We start from the raw sequence: 16,534 nt of genomic DNA, 5'->3' as shown, positions 1-16,534 counted from the left end.
GCAGCTCACCTGAGTAACCAGAGAAGGGAACCAGCGAAGTGGTAGCTCACAGAGGGTCCTGTCCCTGAAGCTCCCAATTGGGGAAAACATCCAGCACCCCAATAGGCTGAGGAATTCTATATAAAACCAGGAAGTAACTCAGGAAGTTGTTCAAGCAACTACAGGAATCCCTGGCTGGCTGCTACTACGGACACCTCTTGCTTACCTGACTCCTGCATTCCTGCCTGCTCCTGGTCCCTGCCCCTTTATCTCAAACTCTGGTCTACTCCCAGTTCCTGCTTTCACAGAATCATAGAATATCAGGGTTGGAAGAGACCTCAGGAGGTCATCTAGTCCAACCCCCTGCTCAAAGCAGGACCAATCCCCAATTTTTGCCCCAGATCCCTAAATAGCCTCCTCAAGGATTGAATTCACAGCCCTGTATTTAGCAGGCCAATGCTCAAACCACTGAGCTATCCCCTCCCCCCCTAATTTTTTTATTCCACACGTTCTAGGATTGTCACCCCAGACTAAAGGTAAAATCTTTATTCTAACCAATGTCTAAATCATTGTTTTCTGGTGGTGCACATCATGTGGCACAGATTATTAATAGCTCTGGTCTCTACACCACTTGACACCGCGCTCCAGCTGCCATTCTGCTCTCTGGCTCGTACGATTCTTCTTTCCTGCCTTACTCCAGTTCCCTGCTCCTATGCCTTACCCTTGACACTGTCTCCAGCTCTGACCCCTGAATTGACCACTAAGACTGATTCCTGCCCAACCGCTAGACCTGACCACCTACTCTCCGGTCACAGATAATGGTCATGGTGGATTCTCCATCACTGACAATTTTAAAATCAAGATTGGATGGTTTTCTAAAAGATCTGCTATAAGAATTATTTTGGGGAAGTTCTATAGCTTGTGTTATACAGAAGGTCAGACTAGATGATCAAAATGGTCTTTCTGCTCTTGGGACCAATGAATCTAATTCTAAATTACTCTCAGGTTGACTGGCGGAACTGATGCCAAAAATGATCAATCATGAGGTTGTCACAGAGCTGACAATGTAAGTCAATGGTTAAATATTCCCCACCGGACCTGGCTGAAGGTGGATCCTACAGTGGGTACCTTTAAACTGCATACCATTTTGAAATATTCTACTAATTCTAGCTGAAAGTCCATTAGAGAAATTAGGAATACTACTAGAAATGGTAGAATCACTCATAAAGGAAGAAACATTTTTAAGTGCCCAGCAACTGTATCTCAAACCTATTACTCAATGCAGAAAAGGCATCTGACTGGGTGGTATGGTAATGTCTTTTTTAACTATGCTCTGTGTGCTGCATGAAGTGGAGGGAAGCTTTTCAAACACAGATTTTTGAATTATTCAAAGACACTAGTATTTCTTTCCTAACAAATGGCTCCTGCTTTGCCTTTTTTCAGCTCAAATAGGGAGGTAGGCACACTTGCCCAGTGTTGAACAGAAGGAAAATCATCTCCACATCAGAACCTCTGGCTTGCTTCATCCGAGTATCTTTTAGCCACAAGAGTAAGACTGACAGAAAAGAACAAATTAGCTTTGAACGCTCTTCTTCCATACAAGTCCTACAGTGGCTATTTCGATTCTTTTACATCTCAGAGGATTATGATTTTCAATATGGTTTCAAGATGAAGGTGTCCAAGTTTTGAAGCATGATTTTCACTACTGACATGAAGACTTCATAGGAAGTAGCTAGATCCTCTTTTCTAATGCCCCGAAGGGATTAAGTATCTCAGCCTCCAGATAAACTTGACCCTTCCCAAGTGTGTAAAACTAATTTTGAGCATTTCTTGCCTCTGATGTCATCGTGACCTCACTGAATGGAATGACATTACTAGCAGCTGGCTGAGTCATATATTTGAGCAAAACTGGTAACCCCTTCTCATTCAGTCAAATTGCTTCTACTATCTGCCCCTAATAACAGGTTTCAAAGTAGCAGCAGTGTTAGTCTGTATTCACAAAAAAGAAAGGGAGGACTTGTGGCACCTTAGAGACTAACAAATTTATTTGAGCATAAGCTTTTGTGAGCTACAAGCTTATGCTCATATAAATTTGTTAGTCTCTAAGGTTCCACAAGTACTCCTTTTCTTATCTGCGCCTAAATCCTCTTAGAACTTCTCAAAAAGATCAGTACATTCCTATGGTAAAATGGAAATATGAGTTAAATGTAGCTGGGCCAGTTCACATCAGCTGACAATCTGACTCAAGATCAAATGGAATGTTCTTTGTAGCTTTAGGGAAAAAAGGCAAAATTATCTTGCCAAATTTTAAACCTTATTTAGAGATGTTGTTAGAAAATTTTGTTTGATATGCTTCACACCACTACTTGTCCTGTGAGTACCAATGGAGAAGGTTCTAACAGGAACCATACAAATTAAATTTAACACTTGTTGATAGAACTACATGGACTCCAGAGCTACGTGGATCACATCATGATTTTGGTTAACACAACTGGCATCTTTAATGGGAAATGAGACAAAAACTGAAATATCTCCTCAATGCCTCTCTCTGCTCCTACTCCTTAATAATCCTGATTTCAAAAGATCTAACTGTACAAAAGCACTCATAGTAGATGAACCAAATGTAATAGAACAAAATTAACCCAGTTTTATACAAGGAAAACACAGGTACATGGCGAAGATGGTGAAATTAATGCACAAAACCTGTTCCGTCTCACCTCTTTCCTCACATATGCCATTATTGCCCTACTGTGTATTGGTATGACTACCCCGTATCTGCAAACATAGCACTGCCTGCTCACATGCACAGGAAAAAACACCAATATTTAATTATTTGCCTGCATAAGAAAAATTTGCAGAGGCAGACCTAAAATTGCTATTCAAATACTCACAGCCCTTAAGACATGCTCTATTTATAATTCCATGAGAGAAATCCAGATTAAATCCTATGTAGATCTACATCGTCCTTGGTTGGGTCTAAGCAATTAACCTAGGCTTGTCTCCTCTTTCCTGGAAGGGCTGCAGTTAGTAAAGGTTCTTGATGCTCATGTACAGGCTACAACCAAAGAGAGGTTTCCGTTATTTTGGTCAATTGTTCATATACTTGTCACACCTATGCCTAATATCCAGCTTCTCTACATCCTCTTTGTGTTTGATAACAGCCCCTCTGTGGGCCTCTAATCATGGCTTCTAGAAATAAATGAAAATTTACAACTTTTCTTTTTATTCTGGGCATATCAGGGCACAAAGAACATAATGGAAGTGGTAAAGCTGAATAAGCACGGACAAAAATATCACAGTATTGACTCTATTCCATGAGTACTCTAAGACCAAGTGGATCACCAACATTTTTCCACATTCAGGTAGAAATCTGAGCAGTCCCGTTTTTCCACCTCTTACTTCCATCTAGGAAGCAAGTAGAGTTCTTTCCTCTCATTTGGGGTCTGATTCTTCACTTGTAGTTGGGTATTAGGTTGTTTCTCCTCACTCCTCTTGTTGATTGCTAATACTTATCTCTGTAAATTTCTACGTTTATCAGTTGTAGCATCATTTTTATAATCACAGAACTAGTAATGTTAAACTGGTATTCCTTATCCTAACGTTTATTTTCTTTGGCCTTTCCCTCTTTCTACTTCTTTTGTGATAAAACTTGTTTGAAACTACGATAGTGAGAAACTTTTTTCAGCTACACAAGATGACAGCAGTTTATTTATGTCAGAGTAATGTGCAAAAAATCTAATGCAATTACCTGACAAAAATATGGTTCTAAAGTTCTATGGTGTACAGAACAATAAGTGCCAAATAGAGTGACAGCGTTCATATGATTTATTATACATGATTTGCATTAAATTCCAATGCTGTAGGGCTTTACAAAACAACAATTTAAATGATTGAAAAAAGTGACTAAGAACACTGCAGGCAGAGACTATGTTAGATACAATAAGGTGTTAGAATATAATTGGACACTCCATCTATAACTAGCTTTTTAGGCAACACTTTTGCAAGAAAAAACATCTGTATATTAGTCCCAAACTTTTAGTTAACCTTCCATATGTCACAAAAATGGTGCATTGAAAACACAAAGGACTGATACCCATATATCTTCACAGACACAATCTTTAAATAGAGCCTAACTAAAGAGAAAACAGGGGACACCAGAGAGGATTTCCCAAAGCTCACTATAAATGTCAGAGGAACAGGATGTATTTGGAAACACAAATAGCATCAAAGTCATCGAAGTCAAAGTCTTCCACAGTAGCAGAGCAGATACAGATTTATTGTACGATTGCCTTGAAGCGTGGTTCTGCTCTGAGAACATGACTGAAAAAACAGCATAAGATGTTTAATATTTATTCTCTCTCATCGATTTACATAATAAAGATTTTCTTTTAATTTCTGCCAGACTTGCAAACTCATCCCGGACTCAAGTCAAGCTAAAATTTCCCTTCTCGTATGGTATCATCTGTAATAAAAGTTCAATAGACTATATGAAGCTCTCAGTTACACCTGTGTAACCCCTTTAACTTTCAGTGGGTTTGCATGGGTGTAACTGATTGGAACTTAGTAAAGAGTTCTATTGCTGAGTTTAAGGAATACAACCCACTCTCTTCTATCTGCTGGCTCATGCAGTACTAACAGGAGCAAGAATAAATAATGCAAAACAAATCAGGTAAATTAGGTCTTCTTTTCTGTCTGCTCTGCCCTAATTGTGACAGAAAAATGAATCCAGAAGCCCTGTGGATATGAGTGTGGTGTCCAGAAGGGATCAAACTAGATTTTTTCAACAAAACATGCAAATTGTAGGGATGAGCCAGAGATCCAGCTTGATTTATTGTACTTATGCTAAACCGACTACCACATTACCTGTGCAACTTTAGGACCATTTCATCCTAAGAGAACTGTAGCTCAACACTATTAAGACAGCACTCCACATCTTGACACTTCAGACTATTTTGGCTCCAAACGGGGAAGGTAATTGAAGCACAATTAACACATATCAGGCCACAGGGAGAAGAGGTAGTGGATGTGGCAGGGGTCCGGAGGGGGGCAGGTCAGGAATGAGAGGATGGGGTGGAATGGGTTGGCAGGGGGCAGTCAGGGGTGAGGGTCCTTGGGCGGTCAGGGGATAGGGAGCGAGGGTGGATGGAGCAGGAGTCGGGGGGGGGGGGCGCACATCAGGGAACGGGGGGATTGGATGGACGCAGGAGTCTGGGGGGCAGGGAAGGGGGCGCGTCAGTAGGCGAGAAGTGGGGTGGGGGGAGATCTGGGACGGGGTCTGGGCCCAACCTGGCTGTTGGGGAGGCCCCAGCCACCCCTAACCAGCCCTCCATACAATTTCTGAAACTCGATGGGCCCTCAGGCCAAAAAGTTTGCCCGCCCCTGCTGTAATGGCCACTTTACTTAAAACTTGTCATGATCAGACCATATAAATAAAGGCATCCCAGTAAGGGCACTACAATTCACTAGTGGGGGGGGCAGTGTAGGGTGACAAGATGTCCTGATTTTATAGGGACAGTCCCGATATTCACGGCTTTTTCTTATATAGGTGTCTATTGCTTCCGACCCCGACCTGATTTTTCACACTTGCTATCTGGTCATCCTAGGGCAGTCCGCTGCTGGTGAACAGCAATTGAAGTATGGCAGCTAATCAGATCACAGAGTACAGTAATCAGAGTACAGAGATTTACGTATTTGCAACATGGTTACTGTAAGACAATCATAATACGATTATGGAAATCACTGCACATTTTTGGCTGTGGGCTGTAGCCAATCAGAGTGCAAGGATTGCATGGTATACAGTTAGAGAAATAGCCAGTAGGCTGGCAGTTTTCAAAAGAAGCCAAAGGTGAGTTCTGTAAGCAAATCCTTTGTCCAAATGCACCTCTGCTTTTAGAGTCAGATTTTACAGCTAGAAGGGACCACCAGATCATCTAGTCTGACCATCACTGTATCACAGGCCATCACCACTGAACTGAGACCAAAGTTTTACAGCCCACAGGAAACTATTATGCGCCACAGGCAGAGAACAGGAGGGACAGAGGAACACCAGTGCTTGAGATGATTAAGTGAAACATACCCAGATAATTTTGGGAAAGTGATTTGAGCCCACATGCTGCAGAGGAAGTAAAACACCCTCAAGATCACTGCCAATCTGAGGTAGGGTAGAGATTCCTTCCTGATGATACACCTGGTGATCAGTTAAGACCCTGAGCATGTGAACAAAAACCAGCCTGCCAAGCACCTCAGAGAGAGAATGCTCGGTTCCCACCTCAGAGCCCTGGTCCTCCCTGTCTAATGTCCCATCTCCAGCTGTGGCCAACTTTGACGCTTCACTGGAAAAAGATATATGGTGGGGGAAGAGAAAAATCCCTTCCTGACCCTTGCAGGTGGCCTGCTGAAATCCTAAAGCATGAGCTTCCCCCCCCCTTTTCCTTTCCCCTCAAAAAAATCAAAAAGAGCACTTTTAAATAGGGAAGTTTAAAATTAAATAGGTAATTTTAAAGTTCCCTATTTAAAAGGTACTTTAAAGACACAGTACTGTGTGCTCAGTCCTTCCCAGCATGGCTGTTAGTGAAATCAAGGGGAGCCATCAGGGTGTATTTATTCAGAGAGTTCTAGGCTGTTGAAGTTAGAAGCCAAGGTTCCATGTGATGTGGAGTTTGATGAGAGGCCAATCAAATGGATATTTGCATAAAGCTAGGAAAAATAATCAAACCAGAAACACAACCATACAAGGTATGAGCCAGTAACTTTACTGTAAATCCTCATGCTTTGACTGGCAGAGATAATTATTTTTTGCATAATATCATACACAACAAAAAAGCCCTTAAAATAGTATTAAGAAATATGCATTTTCTTGTTCAATGAAACACTTACTGACCAAAGACAAATCTGTTTTAATTTTGCACTTGTGAGGATGACAAACTGACAAATTTCATTAAATTAGGCTTCCATGTGAAGTTTTTATAATTCTTAATAAATCTCTGTCTGGCCAAATTAAACACTAAACACTTTTCATTCATTCTACACTGCTACAGGGGTAGAGGTGTTTATAAAAAAGATTACATGTTAAACATCACCCATGATTTTAGTTAACATTTACTCCTTTTACAAAAGGACAGACTGCCACAGTAAAGATATTTAGGGTGCAAGACAGAAAATTCATATTGGATTTACCTGTTTTTCGAAGTGGAAAGTCATCTTTGGAATCGTACATCCCCAGTACAGGGTGATTGTAGGTGCCTGATACTCCACTTTGTGGGGGGGAACTCTGGTCAAGAGAACTGTGCTGAGTTTTCCTATATAGGAAGGAGTAGAAAGAGAAAGTGGAAACTTTACAAAAGTTAAGTGTAAGGGGAGATAGTATAGATTAATCTTCTCTGTTTATATTAAAGGATCCTGTACTGACATTCAAAGCAGTGAGAATTAACCCTGGACAATGTGGTCAGACAAAAAGAAGGTTACTCAACTTGTGAAGTAACTAGAGTTCTTTGAGATGTGTCCCCCTATAGGTGCTCAACTTCAGGTGTGCACCTCTGCCTTTGCGCAAAGATTTTTGGTAGCAGTTCCCATTTGGCTTTCAAATGTGCCCTACACATCCTCATGCCCTGCAATGAGGCTATATATGGCTGCATGGGTAAACCACCCTGAGTTTCTTCCCACACAAAAACTCCAAAGCAGAGGGGAAGGCAGATAGTGGAGCACCTATAGGGGGACACACCTGGAAGAACTCCAGTTACTGCAAAAGGTAAGTAACCTCTCCTTCTTTGAGTAGTGTCCCTGTAGGTGCTCCATTTCAGGTGACTTCTGAGTAGTAACCGCTTTAAGAAGGTGGGAGGTTCAGAACAGAGTCCAGCACTAAGGAGAGGACTATGTTACCAAACTGCAGCATCCAATTTGGCAATGTGAATCAAAGCATAATGGCTGGAAAAAGCATGCACCATGGTCTACCCTGCAGATTTCAGCAACTGGAACATTCTTGAGTAGGGCTACGGATCTTGACTGTAATCTAGTAGAACGTGCAGTCACTCAGAGGGGAGGTTGAGCATCAGCCAAGCCATACCAGGTAATAATACATCCAGAGATGATCTTAGACAGTCTCTGCATGGAGACAGTGGATCCCCTAGATCTATCTGCAATAGAAACAGTCTAGGGAACTTCTTGAAAGCTCTGGTTCTGTCCAAGTAAAAAGCTAATGCCCTTTTAACAACTAGTATATAGAAGATGGCTTCCTCTGTAGTCTGATGTGTCTTAGGAAAGAAAACTGGAAGGTGAATAGATGCTAAGTGAACCTTGATGGAACTCTCATAGACCTGATGTCTTCAATTTCAACAGGTAATCCAAGACTGTGGAAAGACAACTGAATAGATGAAAGATGACGGTGGTTACACCAAAGATGATACCTTCTCCATTTCTGAAGGTAAGTTTGTCTTGTAGATTCCTTGCTGCTATTTAACAGCACATTTTACTTCTGATGAACAGGATGCATCTAGTCCCAAGAACCATTGAGGAATCATGCTTGGAGTTACAGAATGTTCAGACGGGGGAGAAGTTTTCTCCCTGCATTCTGATACAACAGTCAAGAATTGATCAGTAGTCTCTACAGAGGACGAGAGGAGAGTCTGATGAGGTAAGGAAACCAAACTCGTCTTGGCCAGGCTGGTGCAATCAAAGTGACCCCAGCTTGGTCTGACTTGATCTTGCTGAGAACCTTTAAAAGCAATGAAGTTGGTGGATATACATCAAAAAAAAAAAAAGATTCCTTGTCCATATAATGAGAAAGGTGTCTCCTAGAGGTTCTGGACTGAGTTCTCTTTTGGAACAGAATATTCTGCACTTTGTGTTGGCTACAGTGGTGAAAAAATCAACCTCTGGAAACCCCCCCAGCTAGAAATATTTTCTTTAAGACTCAAGAGTCCAATTTTCATTTGTAATTTAGGGAAAACAGTCTGCTGAGGTAATTTGCTATAGTGTTTTGTCTACATGGGACATAAAAAACTGAAATGGTGATCGGACTAGCTATGCACCAATTCCAAAGCTTTATCACTTTGCAGAGTGAGGGGGAATGTGTTCCACCCTGACTACTGATAAATACACAAGCTATGTTATCTGTCCTGGTCTTGAATGACTTGTTTTTGATTAGGGGAAGAAAGTGGAGGCAAGCATTTCTGACCGCCCTTAACTCTAGCAGATTGAAAGGCAAGTCTTGCTTTTGCTTTGACCATTTGCTTTGGTCAGCGTGTGGACCCATATGTGCTCACCCTCCCAAGAGGGAAGTATCTGATATTATCATGACAATAGGGGGATTCTGGATTAATGGGATTCCTACACAAACCTTGAAAGGATCCTTCCACCAGGTGAGTGACTGCAGGACCTGACTGGGTAAAAGACACCTGTTTGTTCAGACTGTTTGTGTTGGGCACAAACTGTCCTGAGCTGCCACCCTTGGAGATATCAAAAATGTAATCTGGTGTTCTGTGTTACCAAAAATGCAAGCTACTACATGACCCAGAAGCAGCAGACATGTCCTTGCTGGAACTTGAGGGCTGAGCTGTATTCTTAGGATAAGGTTCTTTAGAGTGAGGAACCTGTCAGGAGGGAGATAAACCTTGCCTGTCACTGAATCCAGAAATACTCCTAATAAAAGTATTCACTGTGCAGGAGTCCAGGCCGATTTCTCAAGATTTATTTGTAGGTCTTAACTGCAGAATAATGAAGTTGTTGTTTGAGCTGCCAACAGCAGCTCCTGCTAAGCTGGCCTCTAATGAGACAGTCTTCAAGGAAGGGAAAGAGAGTTATTCCTATGTAACAAAGGTGGGAGGCTACAATCACCATGATTTTTGAGAAAATCCCTGGGGCAGAAGAAAGGCCAAAGGGTAGGACCCAGTACTGGTAGCGATCGTCATCAAATGTGAAACAAAAAATCGTTTGAGAGAGGATGAATTTTTTTATGAATTGTTATATGGAAGTAGGAATCCTCGAGGACGAGAGTCACAAACCAGTCCATGGACTCCATGGAGGAAATTACAGCTGCTACGGATACCATCCTGAATTTCAGATGTTTTACATGTTTGTTCAATTGTCTGAGATCCAGTTTCTTGAGAATTAGAAAATACCTTGAATAGAACCCTTTTCCTGTGCTGAAGTGGAACTGGTTCTGTGGCTCCTAAACTTGGGAGTCATGTGATCTCCTGTCTCAGCAATTGATCGTGAGAGGTGTCCCTGAAGAGAGATGGGGAAATGGGGTAGGATGGCAGGACGGAGGCAAACAATCATATAACCAGATTTAATGGCCTCCCATACTTACCTCTCTATGTTATAGTCTCCCAGGCACGTTAGCATAGAGAGAGGCAGTGTTCAAACTGAGCAAAAGGGTTGGAATGGTACAGCTAAGAAACCCTCACTATGGGGTGGTTTAGACTCTGCACAAAATGATCAGAATAGGTGTTTGGAAGATGCTGATAGCTGGGATGAAGCAGTTGAGGTAGTCATTGGCTTCTTTTTAGAAAAATCTTAGCCGGTGGGGTTCAGATGGTCTACAGAAGGTGGAAAAACTGAGCAGGACAGGATCTTTAAGCCGACTGAGACCTGTTAAATTTCTTTTATTTGCAGGTGTGTATATCCCCAAAGATCTAAGTGTACTCTGAGTCCTTAAGGGTATGATGTGAGTCATCTGTGGAGCCTGCAAAGATCTTGTGGCCATTAAATGTCCTCAGCAGCCGACTGTATTTCCCATAGGAAACTAGACAACTTAAGGAAGAAAGCTTGTCTCATCACTGCTGTGGTGGAAATAGACCAGATTGCAATGTTGTCTGCATCAAGTGAAGCCTAAAAGACGTCTTCACCAAGAGCAGACCCACCTTTATTTTGGAGCTAAACTGACCTCAGTGTTCCTATGGTAAATGGTCAATAAAAGCATTAAACTTCTTATAGTTCAGGTAGTCATTTGCTATCCTGAACTGTAATATTGTCAAAGAGTAGCTTTTATGACCAAGAAGGGCCAGACACTTCTAGTCCTTGTTATATGGAGTAGATATTTGAGCATGCTGTCTCCCCCTTTCATAACTGTATCTACAGCCAAAGAATTTGGTGCCTGGTGTGGAAAAAAATCTTGGATTCCATCACCAGGATGTAGTATGTTTTAGTGGCACATTTGCCTGTAGGGGTGACATTGCTGGAGTCTGGAGTTTGCCATATGGTCTTGGCTTGCTCTAAAATAACTTAATCAGCAGTGCCACTCGTGCTGCAGTAGAAGTATGCAATATGTCCAAGAGCTTGAGATGTGAATCTTGGACCTTTTCCAGGAGAATCTGAAGAATGTCCACCATCCATTTCAACAGATCCTGGAACTGCCAAAAGTCATCAGCTAATGATGGCGGTGGTGGTATTACTGCCTCATTGGGCGATGAAGAGATATTTGTAAGGGAGTGACCTTTTCCGCCCTCACCTCTTGCTGCTCACAGGTCTCCTCTGCTGATTCAGCGTGGAGGGGAAAGGTGGACAGTGCTGGAGAAAGAGCTCTTTTATGTTTCTTATGAAACTGAATCAGGGCCCTTCAAAACTGCTGGTGGTACATTGCCCATGGGTCCAAATAAGGCAAATGAGGAGGACTAGAAGGCATGGGGGTAGGTAGCTATCGGTGGTTGTCTCATGTATCAACTGGCAGAGGTCATGTATCCTGCCTTCCTTGCATCTGAAGAGGAGAATAACATCTCCTTGAGTAAACTGGAGAACTTTGAGCCAAAAGCTCTGAGTCTGAAAGCTCTTCCACATATTGTACAGGAGGCGACAACCCTACTTCCTGAATAGTAGAAGTTGGGGAAGTGGTGGGTCTCACTACAACATGTGTGGTCAGTGACCCAGCACATCTCAATATTGAGAAATGTCCAGATGTTGCAAGGAGGGGACACTCGGGCTCATTTGGTAACATGAGATCTTTTAAGGTACCATGTGGTACCGGGAGCACAGCAGATTTTGATATGGGCACCAAGGTTGTTCTCGATGTTGTTGTCTGAGACATTATGATTATGGCAAAGAGGGTACCGCAGATTTCTATGAGGCCAGACTCTTACTATCATGGGCTTTGATGATATCAGTCTTCGGTACCATGTCCTTTACCACGGAAATATGGGACATCACTGAAGTCTTGAAGTGCTTCACTGTATCCAAAGTGCTCAAAGTCTCATTAGCAATCCTTTTGGGGCCTGAGGTCTCTGGTGACCGAATCCTCTGAAGAGGAAGTCTCCATTGTGCTCCTCTAATCTCCTTCCTTAGTCTTTGAGTGGGAAGCCCTCAGTGCCGCGGTAGTGGTTATAGATACCTCGCTCATGGAGGTTGGGAAGCTGGGGTCTCCACACTGTCTTCATCTTGGAAGCTCTTGGTGACAGTGATCATGACATAAACAGAGCACTTACAGAGGTAGAGAGTCCCTGTAACAGGAAGATTCTCTGCACCTAAGTCCAAAGCTGGTTTTAAGGCATGCTCATCATTAATAGTCTATACTTAATTTCCCTGTTTTTGCAGGGTCTTCCCTTAAAAGAAGGGGAAATCTTGCACTTATTGGGGATATGCGAGTCTTCCAAGCAATGAATATTCTGAGAATGCCCATCGCTGATGGGCACTGCTTCTCTACAGGAGAGGCATCCTTTAAAGTTACCATCCCAGATACAAGAAAAAAAACTGACCCCCCCTCAATAGGGGAAAAAACAAAAAAAAAATACATTTTGGGGAAAAAAGAAAATGAGAACAGTTCCAACAACTATAAAGTATTAAATATCCTACAGACTACTGAAGAATTAACACTATACACTATTCTAACTGTAGAGAGAAACCTAGCACACACTAAACTGGCTGATGGCAGTTGAGAAGGAACCGAGGGTGACTCATACTCACAGCCTATATAGCAGAGGTGGGCAAACTATGGCCCACGGGCCACACCTGGCCCACGGGACCCTCCTGCCCAGCCCCCGAGCTCCTGGCCCGGGAGGCTAGCCCCCGCCCCCTCCTCTGCTGTTCTCCCTCCCCCGCAGCCTCAGCTCACTGCACTGCCGGCATAGTGCTCTGGGCAGCGGGGCTGTGAGCTCTTGTGGGACAGCGCAGCTGCAGAGCCGCAGCCTGACCCAGTGCTCTGTGCTGCGTGGTGGCAAGGCTGCCTGTCCTGGTGCTCTGGGCGGCGTGGCTGTAGCGCCGCCAGCCACCGTGCTCCAGGCAGCGTGGTAAGGGGGCAGGGAGCAGGGAGGGTTGGATAGAGGGCAGGGGAGTTTGGGGTGGTGGTCAGGAGGCAGGGATGTGGATGGCGTTGGGGTGGTCAAAGGGCAGGGAACAGGGGAGTTGAATGGGGGCAGGGGTCCGGGGGGGCAGGCAGTCAGGAATGAGAGATGGGGTCGGATAGGTGGCGGGGGGGGGCAGTCAGGGATGGAGGGTCCGGGGCGATCAGGGAGGGATGGATGGGGCAGGAGTCCTGGGGGGGGCGCGTCAGGGGGCAAGAAGGGAGGGGGGTTTGGATAGGGGATGGGGGTTGGGCCACACCTGGCTGTATGGGGAGGCACAGCCTTCCCTAACCGACCCTCCATACAATTTCAGAAACCTGATGTGGCCCTCAGGCCAAAAAGTTTGCCCAACCCTGCTATATAGCCTCAGTTCGAGGCACAAAGATGTGTAGGGAGCATCGGTGGGCCAAACGGGCACTGCTATCAAAAATATCTGATCAAAGGCATAGGGTGCACGCACACCTGAAGTGAAGCACCCAGTTGGATACTAGTCGAAGAAGAATCTTGGTCCTTTTTCTTATTTATATTCTAATGTCTTTTTGCTTTGTTCCAGTTTCCTTTTTCCTACACACCCACCTGAAACTACACTGAAGAGAAGATTTAAGAACTCAGGCACTGATATTGCAAAGCAACTAAGCACATGCAAAACTTTAAGCATGGGAATAGTCCCAGAAAATAAAGCCTAAGTTCAGCAAGATTTTTAACCAGGTGTGCAACTTTTAGCATATGCTTAAATACTATGCTGAATTGGGGGTCTTACTTAGTGACACTACTCAGATTCTTTAAGTTAAGAACATGCTTAAGCACTCTGCTCAAAGCCTGAGTTAGTTTTCGCTTCTCCCACCGATGGTTCTTTGTTGAACTGGAACCCAAACTGGAGCATAAATATGACAGTAAAATTAGAAGAAAAACATTAGACACCATTTGTAGACTTTACTAACAGGAGCAGTGCTGGATCAGTGGTGTACTGGAGATTGCTTTTAGCACGTACGTAGGTCCCGATTGAGAAAAGTACTTAAGTCTTTTGCAAGGTTGGATCCAAATTGCTCAATACATTTTAGAGTCAATCCCGAAAACTGATAATTTACAGTTTGGGTTTTTTGTTGGTTTTGTTTTTTGTTTTAGAAGGCTGCTGGATGTAAATTATGCCAAATTTGCTAAAGATATTCAAGTCATTATTTTTCCAACCCTTCTGCAAGTACGTTGGATGAATCTGTTCTGGTTAATGAAGTATAGCACTTTTGCCAATTTTTTTGAAATTTATAGGCTGATTTTGAAGCCTGACCAGGATACAATTTTGGAAATCTCCAGATTTTCCATATTAATAGTCTGGAGAATTTAACAAAATAATCCTTTCAGCAACGTATAAGTTAAGCAATGCAGCTGTCAAACAATTTTCACAGAAATATTTTTTCATAAACAAGAAGTCCGGATGCCCCAAAGCAAAGTTTACTACCAAGAAGCGTCAATCCACCAGGGCACACTATGTAGAAAGCCACTCTTCGGTCTTGTCCATACAAGAAACTTTTTATCTTATTGTTGCTTAAAGTACACAGTCATGTCAGGTTAAACTTTTTTCACCACTTTGTTAGAGAGTGTACACTAACTTCAAAAATGAGTTTAGAGGTGCTTTGGATTTCTCAATCACAGAAAAAAAGGAAGACCTGAATACTCCAAACATTTATACATCATAACTGTTTGTAGGACTGGGATCTAAGATGTGACACCCCTATGTCACCTGTATGGCACTATGGGATATATGCATCCACACCCTTAAAAGAATTTCACAAGTCTGGTAACTGATCACACCTTGAAACATCTAAAATTGCACAGTGAAGTAAATTCAGAAGCATTTCTGATCATGCACGTCTCCAAATACAAACATACATAATTTGAACTGTTGTGATCCTTCCCACAGGTTTGCACAGTAACTATGTATGATACTCCAACTATACACACATGGCACTTATGTCTGAATGTACATTCAGTTGATGTATCTGTGATGGAATCTCATGCATACATAGAATATATACACCCATGTATATTTGATTAATATCAATCAATGCAATCATAAGTACATCTACCCAGAGACTCACTTATTAAGTTTGGGTTCCAGATGCATTCAATAGTAAACTTCCATGTTTTCTTCCTTTTTTTGGGAAGCAGCCACTCTCACAACTCATTTCCAGCAAGATAGGTAATTGAGAACTCCCTCAGAAAACTTAACAGTTCTGCCACTAACCCTACAGTGCCCTGCCCATATTAAAATGAAACCAATTGAACCAACATTATAGCATGTTTAGACCCCTACAGAATTAAGACAGTCAAATTAGTTTTAGAAGTTATACAGTGGACAACAATATCATGACAAATTTTGAAAGTAGTTGTGTTACGCCTCATTACCACAAACTGACAATTAGAGTATGGAAAGGACATTTAAACAGTTAAGAATGAATGTGAAATATGAATCTAAAACAGTTTACAAAATGGCATGAAAGCATTTGTTGCATGTAAATACAGTCTAAATATGTATTCCATAAGAAACCCTTGACTAAATAATATTATTGAGTTACATCTTTGAAGAACTGATAGCTTCTGTCCTTCATTTAATAGATTCTTTAGTGTACAGCTGTACTCTGAAAAGCCACTGTGTAAAATTGGCCCCTTTTCAATCAGCAGATGTTCTGCCTGTGTGTATTCAGAATCACATCTACTTACTTTAGTGATCAAAATAAATAGTGACAGCTTTTTTTTCCACCAAATGCATCCGATGAAGTGAGCTGTAGCTCACGAAAGCTTATGCTCTAATAAATTTGTTAGTCTCTAAGGTGCCACAAGTACTCCTTTTCTTTTTATTCCCGTTAGCCCTGCAGAGCCAACAAAGCTGACAGAGAGCTGGAGTCAATTTCTTCTTATGCATCAACAAAATTCTAACAGATTTGAAATCCCTTTGAAGGCAACAGCGTTCCACAGGGTTCACTCATGACAATCTGAAAACAAGTGGTGGCATGCGTGCAACTAGGAGCAGAATTCAACCTTTATTACACATGGCAAGAGGAGCCAGTTTGTTTTTCATATCCTAGGTGGAGTTTGAAACTAGAGCATAGGAAATAGTTTCCCTTGTAAACTGCATACATTTTATATTGAAGTTACTGACACACAAACATGAAATCCCATAATGCCATTTTTACAGATTTGCTTTTCAGAGCAATGTCTTCTGCACTAAAATTCTGGATCTCAATAAACCTTAAGAAAGAGAATGAAGTGACTGACTGTCTGGAGGTATG

The 16,534-nt window shown here is 42.3% G+C and overlaps 1 protein-coding gene across 1 annotated transcript in view; it reads right to left on the bottom strand.

The window, feature by feature from the left end:
• HDAC4 (histone deacetylase 4) overlaps positions 1 to 16,534 on the bottom strand; it is a 311,748-nt gene that overhangs the window by 141,579 nt on the left and 153,635 nt on the right. Inside the window, 1 exon segment of the mRNA XM_038421049.2 lies at positions 7,156 to 7,277. Within this exon segment, the coding sequence (XP_038276977.2) occupies positions 7,156 to 7,277 (122 nt within the window).

The sequence above is a fragment of the Dermochelys coriacea genome, chromosome 11 (assembly GCF_009764565.3).
Source record: "Dermochelys coriacea isolate rDerCor1 chromosome 11, rDerCor1.pri.v4, whole genome shotgun sequence".
Lineage (NCBI taxonomy): Eukaryota > Metazoa > Chordata > Testudines > Dermochelyidae > Dermochelys > Dermochelys coriacea.
Note: the sequence above shows the minus strand (reverse complement) of the source record. Positions and strands in the feature narration are given on the sequence as shown.